Source organism: Caloenas nicobarica, chromosome 16 (assembly GCF_036013445.1).
Source record: "Caloenas nicobarica isolate bCalNic1 chromosome 16, bCalNic1.hap1, whole genome shotgun sequence".
NCBI classification, from domain to species: domain Eukaryota; kingdom Metazoa; phylum Chordata; class Aves; order Columbiformes; family Columbidae; genus Caloenas; species Caloenas nicobarica.
In genome coordinates, this window is record NC_088260.1 from 7,093,665 (window position 1) to 7,114,621 (window position 20,957).

Below are 20,957 nucleotides of genomic sequence, written 5' to 3' on the forward strand. Positions count from 1 at the left end.
CAGCACCCAGAGGACTTTGTTACTCGCTCCTATGCCACAGCCCCACTCATGTGTGCGATGGCCACACAAAGACATTCCACCCATAACACAATGCATCCGTTAGCTCTGGTATTCACTGCCTGCCATCAGAATACACATGCAGTGCTCCTTACCTGTGCCCATTGCCCAAGCCCCGGTAGGCCTTTGCCTGATCTTGCATATGGTTCAAGCTTTGAGCCACAGACAGGTACTGTTCATAATACTTTATAGCTTCCTCAAAATCTCCCAGAGCCTCATAACAGTCTCCGAGGTTCCCATATGCTCGGCCCCGATCTAAAACAGATTCATTCCCGCTGAGCTGCTGCAGCATGGCCAGCTGCTGTTCAAAGTAGCCAATAGCCTCCTCCATGACATTCATGTTCATCTTGGTGATGCCCATGTTACCATAGACTTGCGCTTCTATGCTCGGGTCCTTCAACTTCTGCCCAAGTTCCAGCTGTTCTTCGTAACACTTGAAGGCCATGGTGTACTTCCCAAGTGACATATACACCGCAGCAAGGTGACCATGTGCTCTGCATTCACCCGGCATATCTCCCAGCTCCTGGTACACCTCCAGTTCCTGCGTGTGGTAACCTAAAGCCTTGTCACACTTCTGTATCATTCTGTATGCAGAACCCAAGGCTGCATAGGCAGTGGCTTCCAGTCTCCTGTCCTTAACATGATGAGCTAAGCTCAATTGCTGCTCATAAAATTTTATTGCACCATTTACGTCTTTTTTACAGACAAAAATATCCCCCAAGTTTCCCAGAGCTCGGAATTTGGCCTGGGAATTGTTCAGAGACTGGGCCAGGGACAACAGGTACTTTTGACACTCTTCTGCTTTGCTGAAGTCCATCAAGGCTTTGAAGGCCAGGCCCAGGTTGCAATAGGCTTTGGCTTGGCTCAACTTGTCATGAAGATCTTTTGCTAAGGCAAGATCCTGCTCATAGTACTTAACAGCTTCCTCATAGTTCCCTAGACAGTAATGGGCATAGCCAAGGTTATGGCAAACCTTCCCCTCCCCTTCCATGTCCTGCAGGTCTGGGGACAAGCGCAGGTACTGCTCGTAGTAAGGGGCTGCCTGCACATACTCTCCTCGTGAGCAGTGGAAGTTGCCCAAATTGCTCAGGGCCCGCGCTTCACTCTGGATGTCTCGCAGCTCCCGGGCAATGTTGAGATGATTTTGGTAGTGCTGCAGAGCACGGTCATGGGCACCCAGCGCTTGATAGGCAACAGCTAAATTCCCATGTGTGGACGCCTGAGAGGCACGGTCGTTTACTTCCATGGAGATCTGCAGCTCCTGCCGATGGTACTTGACAGCCTGGTCGTACATGCCAAGGGCGTTGTAAGCGTTGCCCATGTTGCCATAGGCCCGGCCCTGGGCCGCGTAATCACTGAGCTCCTGAGCTATGGACAGATGTGTCTTGTGCAGCCGCAGTGCAGTGTCATAGTCGCCCTTCATCTGGTGAATGATTCCTGAAAAATAACAGAAACAGGCTCAACAAGAACATTCCTCCATGCTAACCCTTCTGCAACACTTTGCCATGCCGGGACTCCTCTGCAGCCTGGCCCTTTCCCCAGGGAACTCCCTCCCCGGCACCACAACATGTTCCTGGCGCCGCCAACACAGCGCGGCCCTGCTCAGTGAACTGCTTTCTCACTCCTAACAGGCAAATCCTGTAAAAGGCTTTATATTGCATAGGAGGCACATGCTCACCACAGCAACTGCACAGTTTGACCTTATAAAATGCCCGTTTTCTTTTTTAATTATGCTACTTTCCCCGCCACCCCATCAATGATACCTGGTTACTCCAGAGCTCATACTCAACACACTGAGCAAGAAAGCATTTGTATTTGCTTTTCAATTTCAGTCACATAATCTTGTACTTGTTATGAGACATGGGAACAGAAGCTCTGGATCTGCTAATGTTCCCACTTATGCTTCAATTAAACTCTGTGCGACATGTGGCTCCTTTGCAAACACTTGTGAACAGGCCTGGAGATGCAGGAGCCACTGAAAGAGGTCCCACAGATTTGTCACAATCACTTGATGTCTGAAGACAACTTCAGGTTTTTCCCTGCCCCTGAAAGAAAACAGCTTCCAATTTCCATCTCTGTATCACAACCATCGCATGGAAGGGAAGAGACGTGGAGGGTGAGGAGGCAGCTGCCCCCAGGCTGTGCACCGGCCTCCTCTGGCTTTGTGCTTTTACAGAGAAATTTGAAGACAGAGGCTTCTCAAGTGAGCCTGGAAAATACGAGGGCTGAAATTTGCTTTCCTGAGGCAATTTGGACCTTGCAGATTCGTTTTTTTAACTCATGTAGGATTGAAAAACCAAGTTTCATTATGTCAGTGTGAAGCATTCTGTCTGGCTTACCTATATTTCTATCAAAGCAAGTAATTCAAAAATTCACTTTCCTACTAACATGAGGTTTCAGGAGAAGACATTTTAGAAAATACAGGCAGAACAGCGCAGGATCCAAAGAGCAAACGCTTGGCTGCTGCTGACAGTTTGCTTAAGCACCCTGAAGAGACTCCAGTTCACTGTGAGGAACAGGACAAGTCAGCACACAGCGGCCACCACTAAAATGCCCTTTGACAACGCAAGAGCTGTGTCCGCAGCAGTGATGGATCAAAGAGGAGGATGCCAGCGAGAAGTCCTGTGCTCGCTCTTATGACCTCTCTCCCTCAACATGGAGGAACTCACGGCAGAGGAAGCGTCAGTGATGCCGACCCAAGCCAGACGCTCTCCCACTGCCACTTCATACTACACTTGAAGACAGATAAGAAAAGGAGTGTCTGGAGCTGGAGATAATTGGAATTCCTGCCCCAGGACACCAACCTCTCCTGTCTCACATGAAGGAGAAGGAAAGTTGGAGAGGAAGATGGCAAGTCAGACACAGAGCACGGATTTGAAAGGCAAACAGCAGCCAGAGAAGTAAAATTTGTACTAGAGGTTAAGACAACAGGTTACTGAAACAGCCAGTGCTGCCACTCTCTGGGGAGGCTATGGATAGACGTCCACCCTGGATACCATGTCCACCGAAAAGGCTGCTCTCTGTCACAAGCCCTGCTCAAGCAAATTCCCAGAATTTCATCTAAAAAATTAAGGTTGCTCTTGGGAAAAGTGGACACTGGTAAGAGGCCCCACACAGCACCTCCATCATTTGCCAGGGCTAAGTATAAAGGATGGCCCAGGAAGGAAAGGTTCTGACTCAGACTCCAAAATCATCACCTACCAAATAGATTCTCTCTTTGTGCATTCCTCAACAGACAAAAATGAGGTTCGTAGATGGATGGGAGATGAAGCCTTCACATTTCTAAATGTTTTAGTCAGCCTCTTTACTGCCAAGAAAGGAGAAAAATAGTGAGCAAATGTTTACCAGGAGATATCCAGGACAAAACCAAGCAGCGTAACAAGAGAACAAAGCTGTGCTCTCCTCACCCATGGAGCCTGCTGTCACATTAGTCTGCTCGAGCTGTCACCCATCTGTTGTGGCCACTTAGGGAAGACAGATCCAGAAACACTGTCACTTCAAAACCCCAGCATTCTGACTCATTCTTACAGCCGTAACAATTGACTTCAAAGTAAAAGATAATCTCTGGTCAGACAGCTAGACTACACTCGGGAACAGCACCAAAGGATACAGCAGAACAGACCCAAGACAAGAACCCAGCAGATAAGAGGGGAGATGGTCAGAGATAGCCTTTACTGCCTTGTACAGCGTAAAGCACCAAAAATGGAACAAATTACAGTAATTCACATCTTTCTTTCCTTAATGATGGATACAGTTAGAACCGGGTAGAAACCTTAATAAGACATCATCTAAATAATCCTAAAAGTTACACTGTGCCTATGCAAATCATCTGTTTTTCCAAGACAGGCAACAACGTGGTGAGGTGAGAGAGAAAGTGCCACACTAACTCTGGAACAGCCTGCAGCTCCGGTGCTGTTGCCCAGCAAGAGGTTCCAGCCAAAGGGACCTCCAGCCTCCCACCAGCATCAGCCAGTGCAGAACAAACCTCTGCATCGTGACGGGTCACGGCTGCACCACGGCCTCCAGCTCAGGCCGAGGTGACATCGCTCTTGATCAAACCTGCTCTTTCGGAACGAAACACAAACAGACTGGAAGCTGGAACAGAGCAGAAGTGGTTCTGAAGCTCACCCGTGTGGTGAGAGACTCAGGTTCCAGCCTCCTCCTCGGTGCAAGGTCTGGGGTGACTTCACTGGTCCTTCAGCAATTGGGGAAGACATGGCCACACGTAACCACTGTTTTTTGAACCTAATTGCAAAAATGCTTCAAGAGAAAATATCTGGCACCTCTGGACAACACGCCAAGCACATGAAGATAGGAACTGTAACTGCAAAGAGATACTAAGCACTAAGGGAGAGACTTTAACCAGTTTTATTAATGATCTGAAGTGTCCTCTCTCCATCACAATGGGAAGAGCTGCAGAGGCTGAGAAGCCAGCTCGACGTGGAGCCTTGGCATGTGGAAACGCCATCTGCTTTGCAAAGGCTGGCAATCTGAGGCTTTGGTTAAGCTCCACATCTCCTTGTTGGGAAGGGCTTGATAACTTGTGACTTGCCCCCACTCCATCACCTTCTGCTTCCCGAGTGACAGGGCGCGTTACATCTCCCTGCAGAGCATCGCAGCAGCTGGGCTGTGTTACAGGCTATGTCAGTCTTGCGCAGTATTAGACAGTACACTTAAGAGAGCTTTCCATCTAAATCAGGGAAATGCAAACAGAAAATTTCTGTTGCTTCAGCAAAGAGGCCAACTCTAACATTCTGGCTTGGAAACACACATTTAGATACATTTTTTTGCCTGTCAGCATGGTTATTTTGATGAGGTTTTGTTTTGCATGTGGATTAGATGAAAGAGATAATTAAGACTTGACTTTTTAATTGGTACTGGATGCATTTTAAACAACGGTAATAGACTTTCTCAACAAGAACTGCATGTTCTTTTTCTCCAGTATAACTTAACTCTGACAGAGAAGACATAAAAATACAGCCAAATAACAGCTGAAACGTGAGAGCCTGCACTCAGTAGCTAGGAAAACTATTCTAATACAAAGTGTAGAGTGGCTGAGTCAGCATACCAACTGAAAGTTATATTTAGGCTTAAATCCAACACAGAAAAAATATTCTCTGCTGCACCAAAACTCTTCTGCTTTTTAAGAAAAATTTCTGGAATCACATGCTGAAAGCATCATTAAATCCAAAGCTGCTTATTTTGCCTCACACATTGGCCCTAATTTGTGTAAAGGAAGAGATCTGAAACGCTCATTAGAAAGCTAGAACTGTTTTGTTTTCTCCCGTTCACCTTATCTTCTTCATTCAGCTCCTGAAGACTCAGCTATTAAGAGAAGTTAAGTAATTCATCAAGCCCTTTTCAATTACCTGCTGTTGATAACATCGGAGTACAATTATCATCTACAAATGAACCAAGTGCCAACTGCCAAGCAGAAACAGAAGCCAATTTACAGCGTGGGGCTGCCTGCAAGAGCTCAGGGGCAGCCAGCAAACGTGTATTTTGTTATACAGCAACAGCCCGGTTGTGCCACTCCCAGCCAGCTGAGAACACATCCTTAACCACAGCTGGAACATCAGCAGCACAAATACCGCATCCCACGGCAGAGCTGACAATGCATCTTGGGTCACCTCCACATCTGGCACTGTGAAGAAGCAGGAACGGACTCCACTTAGATGTCAGTCCTCGCCAGTGTGCCAGCAGGATGCTGATGTCTCTCCTTAGAAGAATATCAGACCACTATGTATCTATTATTTTAATATGTACATTCTGAAAATAAACTTAGTCAGCATTTGACCCATGTGTCTCCTGACTTACAAGGCTACAATATATTGGCATACCCAGCTGACAAGCTCCCAGAGAAGCGGCCAGGTAATACAGCACATCATTTATTGCCTTGGTGCAAGACATAGGTTAATTTCTAAAACCTGAACAGCTCTTCGAATGCACTTTCTTTACCTTTTCATTTCCCTTCTGCCATGAGCTTGTCCTTTCTGGTGCCTTTCTGAGCAGGTTAATAATTGAACGTGGAATACATTACATCGGCACACCATCTGCCAAGCACCTGTTTAATTTATGAAGACAGTCTGGTGATACTGGGGTAGCTAACAAGAGAGGACACAGCAAAACTCCTGTATCCTGGCAGCAGCTCTGATAGTCATGGCATTCCCTGAACAAATTCTGCTCCATGTCGGGGTCTTACCTAGATTGGAGGAGGCTCTGCCTTCAGCAGCTCGGTCCTGCAGGCTCTCAGCAATGTGCAACTGTTCTTCATGGTACTGCTTAGCCCTCTCCAGGTCCTGCATGCACCTTGCTGCATGGCCCAAGCCAGCATAAGCTCGCATCTCAATGGCCTTCTCTGCCAGCTCCTGGGCCAACTCCAACACATAGTTGTGGTAGGACATGGCTTTGTCGAAGTTTCTCCGGTAGTGGTAAGCGCTGCCCAGGTTGCTGTAGGCTCGAGCTTCCTCCCGCTTGTTCCCCAGCTCCTTGGCGATCTTAAGATGTTGTTCGTGGCACTGCACTGCATTTTCAAAATCCCCCATTGCAATGTACACCGCTCCCATGTTGCCCAGCTCCCGCGCCTCAGAGAGCTCATCTTTGGACTGCTTCGCAAGGAGAACACACTGCTTGTGGCTAGCCAGGGCGTTGGGGTAGTCGCCAATGGCTGTGTACACATGGCCCAGGCTGCTGAGTGCTGAGGATGCTGCCTGCAGGGATGAGAAAGAAAAAGTAAGTAGTCACAGAAACAAGTCCGATGGCCCCAATCCTAGAAAGCAAAGCCACAAAAGGCCATTCTGGAGAAAGAATATGACTACCAACTAGAAAACCTGCTCTCTGCAGTGGTTCTGCACCCCTCAGGGCAGCCTGGGCGAAAGGCAGTGGGGATGCAGCACATCTAGTAAGTCATTTGTAACTGAGCCCCAGACAACCTTGGGACAGCAGCAAAGACAACGGTATTTCAGCAGCTGGAGCCTCTGTCCTCTGGGAACATCTTACAGAAATATAGCTGTTCGAAAACCTGAGCTCTTACCACTGAGAAACAGCTGTATTTAGCAAGACAAATCATCCGAGAATCTGATTCTTTTGGCCACTGTATGTACCAGGACGCAGGCCTTTGTGCAGCTCGCAGAGCCGGAGCACGCCCGGCCGGGCAGCAGGGCGCGGAGCCAGGCACGGGGACACGTTCCTGCTGCTAACACACATCTGCTGCCTCAGCATGGCTGTTCACTCCACAGCCCTGACCCCGAGGTCTCCACGGTCCCTGCACGTGCATCTCCTTTGCTGCCCGGCAGCTGCTGTGACCTAGTTCCATCTTTTCAAAACCCCCAGAGAGGAGCAGTCAGGGTGACCGCACAGAATGGGTCTCACTCCTGGATGGCCTAACACAGATGACGTTGGTGCTGGTTTAAGGAGCCAGCACGCTTTACCATTCGGGGTGTCACGTTCCCAGGCGCAACACCAGCAGCTCTCCCATGAAACTGGATTCCATACGGTAAGTGCAACTGAAAGCACCTCACAAGTCATGCCAACCAGCCGTCTCCAGTTTGAACACCACAGAGCTGGAGAAAGGCTTCAGTGCAACAGCACAGACAAGACACCAGTCCAACCCCGGGAACGCAAGACGAGCTGTACAAAGTGACTCTCTGCACACATGAGAGGTGACTCAGACCACAACTCCGCAGCACAGTCCAGATAGCAAGAGGATCTCCAGGGTTAAACTCACCTAAGACGCGGTAGATTCAAGCCCACCTCTTTCAACTGTTGTAAGCAGCTGCCTCTTCCACACTACAAGCACACAGAAATGCACACTGACATAAAGGCTGGAAGGGAAACACATTAAGCAGCTGGAGGAGCTGAGGGTTTGTGGTGGCTCCTCATCAGTGCCCTGAGTGGCCATGATGAACCTCGCCAAGCCATGCAGCGTCACACCAGGCAGTCCTGCCACCTCCTCCCTGCAAAGTCACACCAGGAGCTACCCAAGGTCCAGAGCTTTCCCTCAGCCTGGGCATTCCCTCACCTCCTCTCCATAAACTGGGATGTTCCTGCCTGGCTCCCACCTGCAAACTGGCTATGCCCCACAGATGCAGGATTTAAATTCCTTTCTCCAAGGCAAATGATTAACCTCTTCCTGGCCACACTATCTAGAGACGAGATACAAAAAGAAAGCAGATCAGAAAAATCTTTCCAATAGGAGGAAAGTTGCTCAGCACCTCTTGAACTAGAACCACATTTTGCTATTGAAATTGCATCCCCTGACTTTCAGAAACAGTGGCAGGAGAAACCTTCCTAAAGATTATTTTTACTAAAATTACATCACAATTGGAAGAGTAATGCGAAGTCAAGAAGATCTACGGGCCAGAGCAAGAGGCTGATAGCACAGGTGATAAATTATTTTTGTGGTCAGCAGCATTAACAGAGTAGTATTTCCACACTGAGGAACTGTAAACATGCTGTGGTGATCCAAATTAATAGGGAAACCATCTTTTATGACACAAGAACCTGAGGTGACAGAGTAGCTATTAAGTGCAATTTATAGGTCATAAGATAGAGAAATTATAAGGAGGCTCTCCTTTAGCCAGCTCTGTAAATAGCCAAGCTGCATTCATTCTCCCTGAGGCATCCTTTCAGGCAGCTTAATTATAATGGAAGAACTGCCAGAATTCAAAACGTCTTAATTTTTTTCACTTAGTGCTGCAATGAACTTTATTCAAGATGCGGGACAATGTGAGAGCAGCAGCAGCAGAGCGGAGCGGTCGTTCGCAGCCCTGCGCGGCCGCGGGGCTCCGGGGACAGCGGGACAGGGAAGCCTTGGACTCGGCCCCACAGATGGCCCAGCAACACCGATTTCACGCCGCCAATTCACGCTATAATGAACTAGAAACACGTCGCTTTTGCTGCTGTAATTACTGCAGCCCAGAGAGGGGAGCAGCTGGCAGCAGCTCCTCAGCTCCACACCCCAGTGACAGGCTGGGGACAAAGCTTCTGAACACGCTCTGGGGCAGCGCGGTGAAGTAATTTCTTGGCTGACACCAGGGAGGAAAGGCTCTTATCTAAAGGAGGGTCTGATGGGGCCTGTTCTGAGGCTGGAAATTTTTGCCCTGAATTTTAATCAATTTTTACACAAATCTTCATTAAGATTAATATATACATAGTATTGAGTCGTTTTCAATCTCACTAGGTTAAAAAAAAAAGGAAAAAAAAGTAGGTCCACGCAGACACCTTGCACAAGCCCAGACCAAAATGCCGCATAGGGCCCATTCCAGGCTTCAGGGTGCAGCGGAGCTGCCTCTGTGGTGCTGGTGAGCAACACGCTCACTGCTGCACCGAACAAACCAGCAGGCCACCTTGGGCAAAGTTAAAACCAGCATAACGCAATCGGCAGAACTGGTTCAGAAGCCTCAATTAATTCTAGAAGACAGGCCACCAGCACCACTTCTGATACAACTGGGAAGAGAATGGAAATGTCTTTCTGGAAAACAAGGAGTCAATGAAAACTGGTGTCTCCTGGGGCTGCTAAAAAAAAAAAACCAAACTGGACATTTATGCATGCAGATTGCTGAATAAGATGAGCTATGGCAAAGAGCCATCTAGACAGAGACTCAGATGATGTTGATGGGCTATAGCCAGGGAAAAAAGGTGTAAATGGGAAGCAGCAGACCTCAGACTTTCTGTGCACAGGACAGACCTGCCAGATGCAGAGACTGCTCATACTGTACATGGGAAGAAATCTTCAGGTCTCCCAAACTGGGAAGTGGATCGTATGAAGTGAAACTTGTGTGGCTGGAAATGTTTATTCTCACAGCTCCTAATCCCTTTGCCCAACAGCATTTCCAGACTCACAGTAAAGCCCTAGAATGAAGGGTCCAAGCATGGCAAGCGTTCTTAGCATACACGAAAAGACTTGGCTTACAAGCCTGAGTGCCCTGGGCTGCATCATCTAAACCAGGGCATGTGGGAGGAGGACAAGAGAAGCAGAAAATAAAAATAAGTAGGAGGAGACAAAAAGAGAAATGGAAAATGAAGGGTAAAGGGCTGACAAGAAATAGCCTGACTCGATTGGAATGATGGGCTGTTTGCAGAGGCTCAGTTGGTGCTGGCACAGGTGGCCAGACAAAGGCAGGACCTGCCTGTGCCCTCCGACATGGCTGCACCCCCACACTCCCCATGTGCTCATTCTGCAGCAGCTTCCACTGGTCCGAGTGCTCCAGAGAAGCACTTCTCAGTCACCTCAGAGTCTGCACGAGGAGCCCACGGCACCTCTGGCATCCCAGGCCAGGGACCTGCAGGAGCTGTTCTCCAGCAAGACAAACACCAGCACTGCCATGTGCTCCGAGGGCCATCAGCCGACACATCGGGAGCGGGACATTAAAACAGCACTTAGGAACAATTTGGTGATTAGGTCTGCTGGGGGACACCAAGGACTCATTTCAGGAGGTTAGTAATAGGATTCCGGAAGATAAATTCATCACTGTATACTTAATAAAATCCTTTGCGCAATAGGATCCACCAGGAACTCAGAGTGGCTCCACGTTGGGCCGGTGGGGCAGGGCATTCCCACACGCACCGGCACCAGAGTCACCACGTCGCAGTGACAGTCCACGGCTGACACACGTGACAAGGCTCGAGCTGCGCTGGCACAAACCTCGGCTGGGTAGTAGGGTGATCGGAGACTACAGCTTCATACCAGCAGAGTTTTGCATCAGCGAAGAAAATCAATTTTTTGTACATCTGACAAAGACAAATTTAACAGTGGGGGTTGCTTACACCTCCAATTATGCAATTTTTCACTTTAATAGAAAGCAGATTCTCCTGCCACTGAGCTGAGGCACACAAGGGAGCTCTAAAAAGGGTTTCTATTTGCTCTCTTTTTCTTGGGAGCAACAGCCAACTTAGGTTTTTCAGCTGAATAAGGTAAAGAGTCTGATGTTAAGCAGATGTGCATCACAGAATGACAGCTAATAGGGACCTGATGATTTGGAGAGATGTATTTCTTAGATATTTCACCCTTGCCAGAGAATGGTCATGTCCCAGTTATGTTACATTTAAACAATTCTTTAACTGATTACACAGCCTCCTTAAATGAAAACACTGTATAGTAATTCTAAAATGGGCAAGGTGTAAACGCTCTGCCTGGTATCTCATTATACAGTAGCCTTAATCCCCAAACACAGACACCAATTAGGACTGATCAGAGATCAAGCTTTTATAGCCAAGGTGGGGAAATCACTGGCACAGACTAAGCATCTGTGAAATTCAAGAGCCTGACTGCAGCACGCTCCTTCTTCCTCTGCACATCCATTCTCCCTCTGGGCGTGGGTAACAGCAGTGCCTGATCCTACACGCTGCGGCGGAGCTGCATCCAATAGAGCAGCCACGCGTTCTCAGAACATCTGCATCCAGACGGCCGGTGGCACAGCCAGGGGCACGGCCAGCGGCACGTTCTTCTTGAGAACCAGCACACCTCCTCACACGCACACGCCTGCTCTTGAATGCAAGCAAAGGCTTCGGGTTCACTGAGTGTATTTTGGGGGTGGTGAGGGGAAGGCAGCTTCAACAGATCGTTTCTGAACACACGATTGCGAAGAAATACTTAAATCTCAAAGCACTAACAGGATGAGTTGTCCCTCACACTGAAAGGATGTTTCTGTTCACTGTGTGAGCTGCCAAAACAGCCCCCACACCAGGTACCGGTACCGAGCTGCTTCTCTGGGGTGGGTCTGCGGCATAGAGCTCCCGTTCCATGGAGACAAGGAACTCAAAATACTCCAGCCCATGAACACTGCAAGGTGGACCTCAGCATCAAGTCGAAGCATCGCCTGGAGCTTGCAGATCTTTATCCCAAGGAGCCAAAATCTGGTAGTATTCTGGACATAGTCTAAATGGCTCCTGTGTGAAATCACTTCAGGGAGGACAGCTGACTTGACATTTCAAGTGATGACAGAAGAAAAGAAGCCCTCATTTAAAACCACAAGCTTCTCCGAGATAGTGATGCTGAGGAGTGATTCATGCCCTGGTCAAAGTCAGTCCTGGAAGAATAAGCCAGCACGTTACAAACTCGGATCTCACAGAACCCAGAGAAGCTTTTTGTGCTGGCAAAGAAATCTCTGACTCCTACAGCAGTGTGCTGACCTGTGCCAATCCTAACAGCACTCTTGCTTGTAGAGTTGGATACCACTTCGCTGGAAAGTCAATACAGGAAAGCCTTGGCTCAGGTGGGCCTTCTGAGAACCCAAAGAGTGCTGCTCCCCGAGCTTACACAAGTTTTCTGCTTCATTTCTTTTACCACGACTGGGTACAGGCCTCTGCAGAGTGCTGGGTTTTGCAGATACTGCGAGAGGTAAGTAAAACCAGAAGACTGCATTTCTTTCAGCTAAACTGTGTGTGCTGTGGAGGTCAAGCAAGGACACTTAAAGGAGATCCTCAGGAAGTATTACATTTCCCTTTTGAGTCACAAGTCCAAACAAAACAAAGCATACGGCCTTTTAGTGCATTCCCAAATTTCCTGCACTGGTCAGATTTCCCTTTGTTCTGCTTAATCCTACCACATTTGAACTGGACAGACCTGTATGAATCCAGTCAAGCTGACTTTCTTTTAAAAGAGCTGCTAAAGAGAGAAAGAGAAAGACAAAGAATTTATGCTTTGTTATACAAATCCAACCACTTGATGCTCAAGCACTACAGTTGCTCACATCACTGAACTCGCCCTCTCACCCACGCAGGTAATTCAGTCTAAGATGTAGTGCAGCACTAGTGCCCTAGGAGACCCAGAATGCTCCAATGAACTCCTATGGCGAGTGTTTTCCTAGCAGCTGGCTACGGTGTGCAGTGAGAGGCTTAGATCAATGAGCAAAGGATAGCACCGCACTTCTTAGTGAGGGTTTCAAGGTATACCCACATGACAGGTCAGAGCTCTGAGTCCCAGTGGGTAGCCAGAGGCCACTCAAAGACCAGCTGTTTGAAGTGTAAGTATACGTGGGAACAATATGAACTGGAAAGTGTGTGTCTGCAACTTTGTGCACCCAACAACAGAGCCAAACATCTGGGCCAGACAAAGACTAAACTTCAGTGAACTGAACAATGCTGCAAAAAGTGTCCAGGAAGACATTCTGCAGGCTGAGACAAATCTCTCACAAGTTCTCATTAAGCTGAAATCACAGCACCTGCAGAACCTGAGACTTCAAGGGCAGCAGTGGTAAAAATAAAGCTTCTGTCCTGTTAGGAAATCTGGAAAACCAATCTGCCCCACTCTCGCCTGACTCTGTACTGGCTGCTTCACACTCCTCTCCAGCAGCCACAGCGGTGCTAACCCCGACCTGCTCAGCCAGGTCCTCCCAGCAAGTGGCCAGTATTGAGGTTTCAGTTCTATAAATCAGATCACCCTCAAGTCTAGTACAAAATCAGCAACGATTCCAGAAGACATGGACCAGGATCTGCAAACGCCTTCTCAAAAAGCTGGGAAAGTACTGGTGCCAGTCTCTGGGTGAAGCAAGCAAACTCTTTGGTCCTATACAGATGTGAAGAAGACAACGCTGCTTTTGATGTAGAGGGTGTATGTCTCATAAAACAAAAACCACTCAAGCCATAGTGAGTCTCAACACATGAATGACTGTGCACACGTGCTGGGATGCTCTGCGGAGCCCCCTCCTCCTCCTGGCTGAACCCTGGAGATCCTGCCGGGCCTCAGCGGGGAAACTCCTGCCAAAGCAGCCAACCTCCCCCAAAGCAACCTCACCCGTGTCTGAAAACCCGCACTGGGAGACTGAGGGCAGAAGCTGCAGGCTGGGCAGTGAGTAACTCTGAGCAGCTTCCCCCCAGTAATAATGAAAATACATATTAAAACCAGCTTGAGGTCAGCAAGAAGGCTCCATGATGCCAAGGCTTCATCCAAGGGCTCACATTAGACAACAGCTTTCAAAGGAAAAGTCACCCTTTCTGCAAGTATCCAGTCCATGAGCTGCAAGGGCCTGATCTTTTTACCAGTTTCTGGTTTCTGCGGGTGGTTTTCCACTGAGTTCCTAGGAACTGACTCTGGTCTCTCACCTCTCTGGAGAGCACGGGCTGGGAGCAGCCTTTTGCTTGAGTGGTTAGCAACCTGATCAAACACTCTGCTGTTTGCAAATCCTGTGTAAAGTGCCATGGGATTTGGAAAGCTGTTTCTCACGTAGAGGCTGAATCAAAAACCAGCTTCTTTCGATTTCTTGGAAGTATCTCCAGGACTCAAAAGATTCCCTAAAAGAACTCCAGAGAAAAACAGAAGGCATAATGGAGAAACAAGAGTGAAGAGGTAATCCCATGCACTAAAAATCTTTTTGAATATCGATGCACCACAGTCACCCATTCCTCTTCTCGCTGCTTGACCTTTTTGATCAGATACTGGTGTTTTTTGACATAAGAACAGGAGGAGACTCCTGCTCTCTGCAATACACACATGCTGCTTACAGTAGCAGATGTAATCTCTTGATGTTCTTGTGGTATCAGGAACAAAGAAACACTAATTTTTTAAAAGCTCAAGAACTGAAAGCTATTTTTTGTTTAATAGAGAGTAGCAGTGGTCACACCCTAAACTTGTCATCCCTGCACTTCTATTGGCAGTGGCTGCATGAACCACTAATATAGATTATCAATTAGCAAAGCCCTCCTCAGCCTGTTCCTTACTTCTGGAACTCCAGTCAGACGTGATAAAGCTGTAAGGAATGAGGTATAATCTCCTCTTAGACCTTCCTGTTCATGTTGCTACAGGCAGCAGACAATCCACTTCTGGAAGACAACTATGTAATAAATTATTTTCAACCAATAGCTTCACTACAGAAGAGGAAAAGGGGCAGAAAATAGAAAAGCAGAGAAAAAAATACCTTCTCTGCTCATTTTCTGCAAAGTTCTGTCACTTAATGCAGCCAGTACTACTTTTGCCTCCACAGCCTGTTTCTGACATCGTAGTCAATGTTTTCATGCATGACAAATTGCTTTAGCCTGAAGACTCTTTCCAGTTCTCATTTGTGAGGTATTTATATCCTGTCCTCATTTTCCAGACTGTTTGCAAACATAACAAGAGAACTGTGGTCATAAGATTTTCAGATTTTTCCTTTCTGAAAAATCTGCAGCCCCAGGGACAGACCACCTCTTCATATGGACAGCTGTGCCACTTCTAACTCAGACTGTCTCTCAGGCTTTTTTCATTATCTAACTAGCAGTCAAGATATTTCTAAAATGACTGGTAGGGAACATGAAAAAAAAATTATTTTGCCCTGTACCATAATGCACACAAGGAGTTCAGGCAAAAGGCTAAATACTTACAGCTTTGTTATTTAGTGAAGATGTGGCTTGTACAGACAAAGCATGGCAGGAAGGACACCTGGAAAGCATTTCCCTTTCCCTTCAGGAAGGGGCAGAAAACCTTGGCTTTACAGAATTTACAGATTTCAGTTGAAAGGAATGATCTATCCTTCTGCATCTCCTTCTGGAAATAAGAAAGTGAAATTTGATCTTTGACTTGCACAGCCTGACAGTAAGTAGCTGTAGTTCACAAAGTGTAGGAGCTTTATGCTGCATTTCATTGCTGGCTCGGGCATGCTTTAAAGGGAACTGGGAAAACCCATCAGAATTGCAAACCTAAATAACCACCCATGGCTGAGCCGCACACAAAGTATGTTCAGACATTTGCAGAATCTGCAAATTCCCAACTGAATCCAGACACTGAGTGTGTCTGTCACAGCAATCGTATGTCACTAACGCTCCTCGTCCAGAGATGCACAGCAGCCAGTTATCCTTGACAACCTTCCACTGTGACAGTCCGTTGGTGCCAGCAAAGGCCTTGTCGCAGTCAGCTCCATGGCAATGCCTCCTCTGCAGCAGAAAGTGTGGCACCTCACTGGCTTCTTGACTCTAGTAGGCTTTGATAATACTGTCTTCATAATGGGAATTTCTGCATTCTGATGCTTCCCATACCGCACAGGAAATTTCATAGATATGCAAGATCACGGTGACACAGAAAACCCATGGAAAACCTGCTTAATAAACACCTTTATTCCATGCCACTTAACTACCCAGTTCTAATCACCATCTTCATCACTCCCCTTTCCGAAAAAAAAATCTGCTGAAGCTGCACCAAACACGAACTCTGCCTTGTATTTGCAATTTTTTCAAAAAAAAAATTCTTGAGATAGTAGTAGTATCTAGTTCATCGGTCTGGTTACTGAGCATACCCTGCTGAGGATTCTCACACACGCTCGTGGAGACACCCGGGTGCAGCGGCCACAGAAACGCATGGTCGGTAACTGTAACGGGCACCGAGCCCCGGCCAGTTTCCCTTCTCAAGGTCTGCGTGGGAGGACAGATGTGAATGTACAGCCAGACCCTCTGAGACTCCCTCCTGGGTTTACGGGCAACGCAATCCGGCAGCAGCCCCAGCAGCCCCAGAACCCAACGCTCCCCCCGAGGGCATCAGCATCCCGTACAAAGGAGCACTTTTTACCTTCTCAGCCTATCCTTTGTGCAGTTGGAGGTAAAACAACTACCTCATTACAGCCGCACACCAAATTCCCTTCTGGTGGAATTCACATCAGCACTACTGCAACTTTATAACATTTGCATTATAAAAATGTCTGCAAAGCAGGCCAAGAAAAACAGTTTTTTGTTCAGAGGAAGTTCTGTGGTCAAGATGATGTCATCAGAAAGCGCCAAATTAATTTCCTGCGGTTACATCTTACAGGAAATCCAAGAAGCTCAGCTTTCTTGCTAAACCAAGTAGTCATTTGTTGTCAATAACTGTTAATTATGTGCCCAGATGTGTCATACACTAAGAACTATCACGATTAACCTTCATTCCCTGGATTCCTCCCAGATCGACCGTTGGGATCTGAAGTCAGTGAAATGCCCCCGTGCTCGTGTCCCCAGGCCAGTACAGGCTGCGGGGGTCCCCACGTGTCCCTCACCCCTCCCCGACACGGCCGCTTGGTGAAACACCACGGAGGAGGAGCAGCTACGCAGATTAGACTATTAGCAGGAGCAGGGACCCCTCATCAAGAAAACTATAAAAACAAGTAACAGCTTTTCTGTTCTGCATGAACAGAAACAAGGAAATCAGGAGTGATTCAGGAGGTTTTCCAGATGGTAAAATAATCATGGAAATATCTAGTAGGTCCCTCCCCCAGTCACAGTGCTTCCACAACCTACTGAAAGACACATCTCTCCAAGGCTTACTCGATATTTAAATTATAAAATAACACTTTAGTAAAGCACTTAGCTAATTCCAATGGATCTTTTCAACGACTTAACAGTGGCAAACTGATCTCTCCCAGTTTTCAGACCAGGCCAAACCCACCTGCGCTTACACGAATTCACACCTGCCCCGCTGCCTCTCGACAACACCTCCACCTGCCCCACAACCCCCCGCTCTCTCATTCACAGGAGAGGGGAATCCACCAGAGGGGACAGGAACAGCTTTTGTATCTGTGACTTGCACTAGAATTATGATTCTGTCCTTACAGTGAACTTTCAGTAGAGATCTCCTGGGACAGACTCTCCAGCCCATGCAGCACGCTTCCCTGGCCTGGCAGGGAGCCCAGCACAGCACCTCGAGAGCTGGACGGTAAATGGTCAAGGCAAATCACATCCAGCCCAAGCAACCCCTACGCTTTACACAACATTATATTTTCAAGTTTGCATGGATTCTTTTTCTTTTCATGGCTTTTTAAACAAAGCGTATTTTATGTGAACGTTCAGGGCAGGGATCTAGCTCACCATTTGTCTGGAGTGCGCACAACACAGGATGCACCCTAACCGTGTTCAGACCAGTAGCACCTGTGTCCCAGGGAACACAGGAGCCGGGACAGCCGGGGCTCAGCTGCAGAGACGGTGCATTGACACCTGCTCAGCACCAGCTCCTGCCCTCAGACCCAGAGCCCATGTGCTGTGGGCAAAACGGAGAGAAAGGGAAAGGAGGCAGAACAACTTGCTCAGAGCTCATGAAGACCAGAGGGAGGGAAGGCAAAAGGACAAATCAAGTGTCCTGCCACTCTCACTCACACACTATCTTCTGGTACAAACAATTTCTTTAACAAAAGGCAAGTGAAAGTCTGGGAGGAGAAATCACATAGCTTCCAAATTCTCAGAATAACAGGCCAGACAGACAAGGCTTCTTGGCATGTTTCCAACTCTCCAGAAAACCATGCAGTGCTGACTCCAGGTCTCTTTAATAAGCTTACCTCTCTGTCCTTGAGTTTCATGGCAAGCACCAGCTGATGTCTGTGGTTAGTAAGGGCCTCCCGGTAATTTCCTTTGGAGAAGAATGCGGAGCCCAGATTCCCATGAGCTCGGCATTCTCCCGTCTGGTCACCTGGGTCACACGCAAACAAAAGAAAGGTTAGTTAATACAGGCATCGCTGGAACCAGCCGGTGGAAAGACTGGAACATAGTGTGCAAGTGACGGTCCAGTGTGAGAACCAGCATCAGAACGAACTCATCCTGATGTTCAATACCCAGTCAAAACTCTTCTCTTTGCTGGCCTTCAGAAACTTCTACAATAGTCATCCATCTTATTTTTAGAATTGTTTTAATTTCTTCTTTGGCCTAACACTTGGCAATCTCCCATTCTTCCATGTTTATTCCTTGCTTGACATCAGCAATTTGTTTATGGAAGTCAGTCAATGGCCCAAGCAAAGAGGATGCCAGCTTTCTCCAGAAAGCAATTCCACAGCACAGCTCAGCTCAGACACAAAGCACATCCACTGTTGTCTTCAAGACAGCAATCCCTCCACATTCGGTGGATTCTCCCAGCTAAAGCCCTCAGTCCCTGTCTCCTCCACCTCTGCAAGGTTACGCCTTTCTGTCTCACACACTGTTTCCTCCCCCTGAAACCTCAGTGTTGTGCAGGATATACTATACACAAGAGGGATTTTCCAATTTGTTTATCTTTTAGATCCCCTTGTTCACCCATTGTCTCACTCCTGATTTGTCTCTTCCCTGGCAACTGCCTCAGAAGCTCAGGCTGAGTACCTTTTTCCATCTAATTCTTAAAAAAACCAGATTACTTCATTTAAGAGTCATTTAAGGTTCTGAGCACAAGACTACACAGGGGTAAGATCATTACCCATACACACGACATCAGAAAATTAGAGGACCCTTGTTGTGGTTTAACCCGAGCTAGCAATAGAACCATGGCAGCCGCTTGCACCTATCCCCCAAATAGGGGAGCGAATCAGAAGGGAAGGGAGAAACTTGGATTGAGATAAACACAGTTTAATAAAATAACAAAATACTACTACTAAATATATACATAAAATAGAAAGAGAATAAAAAATAAAAGATACTCAATGCAATTCCTCACGAACTCCGCCCACACCGAGCAGACAGCCCCAGGAAACAGCACCTGGTCCCAACAGCATCTCAGAGAAAGAAAAAAGGAAAAAGGCAGAAAGGCCCTGAGGCCTCTGCAAAATGGCAGGATAGCAAAAGGCTGAACTAAATGTCCCAAACAAAACTCCCCTGGCTCTGATAAAAAGAGTGAAGAAAGTAAAGAGAACGCAAAAGAGAGAGCAGAAGATCCCGACTGTCCTTAAATCTGAAGCATGATGCTAATAGGATGGAATTATTGACCAGTCTGGATGTCAGTCAAGCTCTGCCCCAACACTGTCCCCCTTCCTCGATGCCTCACACCTGTGGGCAGAGCACTCAGAACGTCTTTGGCTCTCAGACCAGAGCAATTAAAAACATTACCTCTGTCCAGGGGCGTAATCTTCTTGTTCTCAAACTAAGTCCAAATAATGACCATGCTAACTATGAAAAGGAAAGGTTTCTAACTGCAGGAAGAAAATTAACTCATTTTCAGTCAAACCAGCACAACCCTGTAAAGCCAGAGCACATTCACTGATCATCTGCCCTCTCACACATAGAGGTAAAAGGGCTGCACAAGCCTGTAGTTTGCACATTTCAGAAATTGCAGATTTGATTGAGCAGCTTGTGAAGTCCCACAGAAACCTGAGCATTACAGAGGGATGCTGACTGTCAATACAACTATCAATTTGTTCCGTCTGGACCAACCCAGCACTCAAGCAAACAACCGGAGAACTCTTACCTAAAGTCTTGGCTACATCCAAGTCCTGCTGCATGTATCCAGTGCTTTTCTCCGTGTTCCCCAGGGACCAGTACGCGCTGCTCAGCGCAGAGAACACTGATCCCCGCAGCTTCAGGCTGCAAGTGCCGATCTTCAAGGCGGCCTCCAGCACCACCACAGAGGCTCCATGGTGTCCCGCGGTCAGAAGCTCCTGCCCAATCACAGACACCACCACAAAAGGGCTCTTGTCCAGCTTCATCTTCTGCAGTTGTTGGTAGGTGGGCTCCAGGGACTCTGAAATACAAACACAAAGGCAGAGTTACCCAACAAACCAAGTTATTGGCACCTAGAAATCACCTTTACAACTCATCTTCATTTTTGGCAACCAAACTACACGTGAGATAAGGGCCAGACTGCCCAAATCAAACCGAGATTTACTACAGGAACGCAGAGCTCAAATGCATCATCTAATATCTAGTACACCAAGACAGATCAAAGAGCAAGCTCACGCTTTCCCTGCAGAAAGCACTCAGGACGACAGCACCAGCGGGCAGAGCAGCCTCACAGTGAGCTCTGCAGACTGGCCTCCTGGCAGAGGGAATGCAGAAAACACCTGCGGAGTTTTGTAGGAAACTCCAGCAGCGTACAAGAACACTGCCATTTCTGCTCCTTCAGCACGAACTTTCAGATGAACATCCACAAAATCTGCGCCTGTCCAGACACCACAGCACACAATGTGCACCAAGAGAGGTGCTGCTCCTTCTTCAGCAGAAGGTACCCCTGCAGAATTAACAGCACTGGACCTGCCAGACTATTATAATTGGTCAAATTGCTTCTATCATTCAGA

At 47.6% G+C, this 20,957-nt stretch overlaps 1 protein-coding gene across 3 annotated transcripts in view; it reads right to left on the reverse strand.

Moving 5' to 3' along the window:
• TTC28 (tetratricopeptide repeat domain 28) overlaps nt 1–20,957 on the reverse strand; it is a 102,994-nt gene that overhangs the window by 26,233 nt on the left and 55,804 nt on the right. For all 3 annotated transcript variants that reach the window (XM_065646026.1, XM_065646024.1, XM_065646025.1), the window contains 4 exons: nt 20,132–20,404; nt 18,264–18,394; nt 6,260–6,767; nt 153–1,494 (listed from right to left, as the gene is read on the reverse strand). In XM_065646026.1, coding sequence (XP_065502098.1) covers nt 153–1,494; nt 6,260–6,767; nt 18,264–18,394; nt 20,132–20,404 — 2,254 coding nt within the window. The remainder of the gene's footprint in view (nt 1–152; nt 1,495–6,259; nt 6,768–18,263; nt 18,395–20,131; nt 20,405–20,957) is intronic.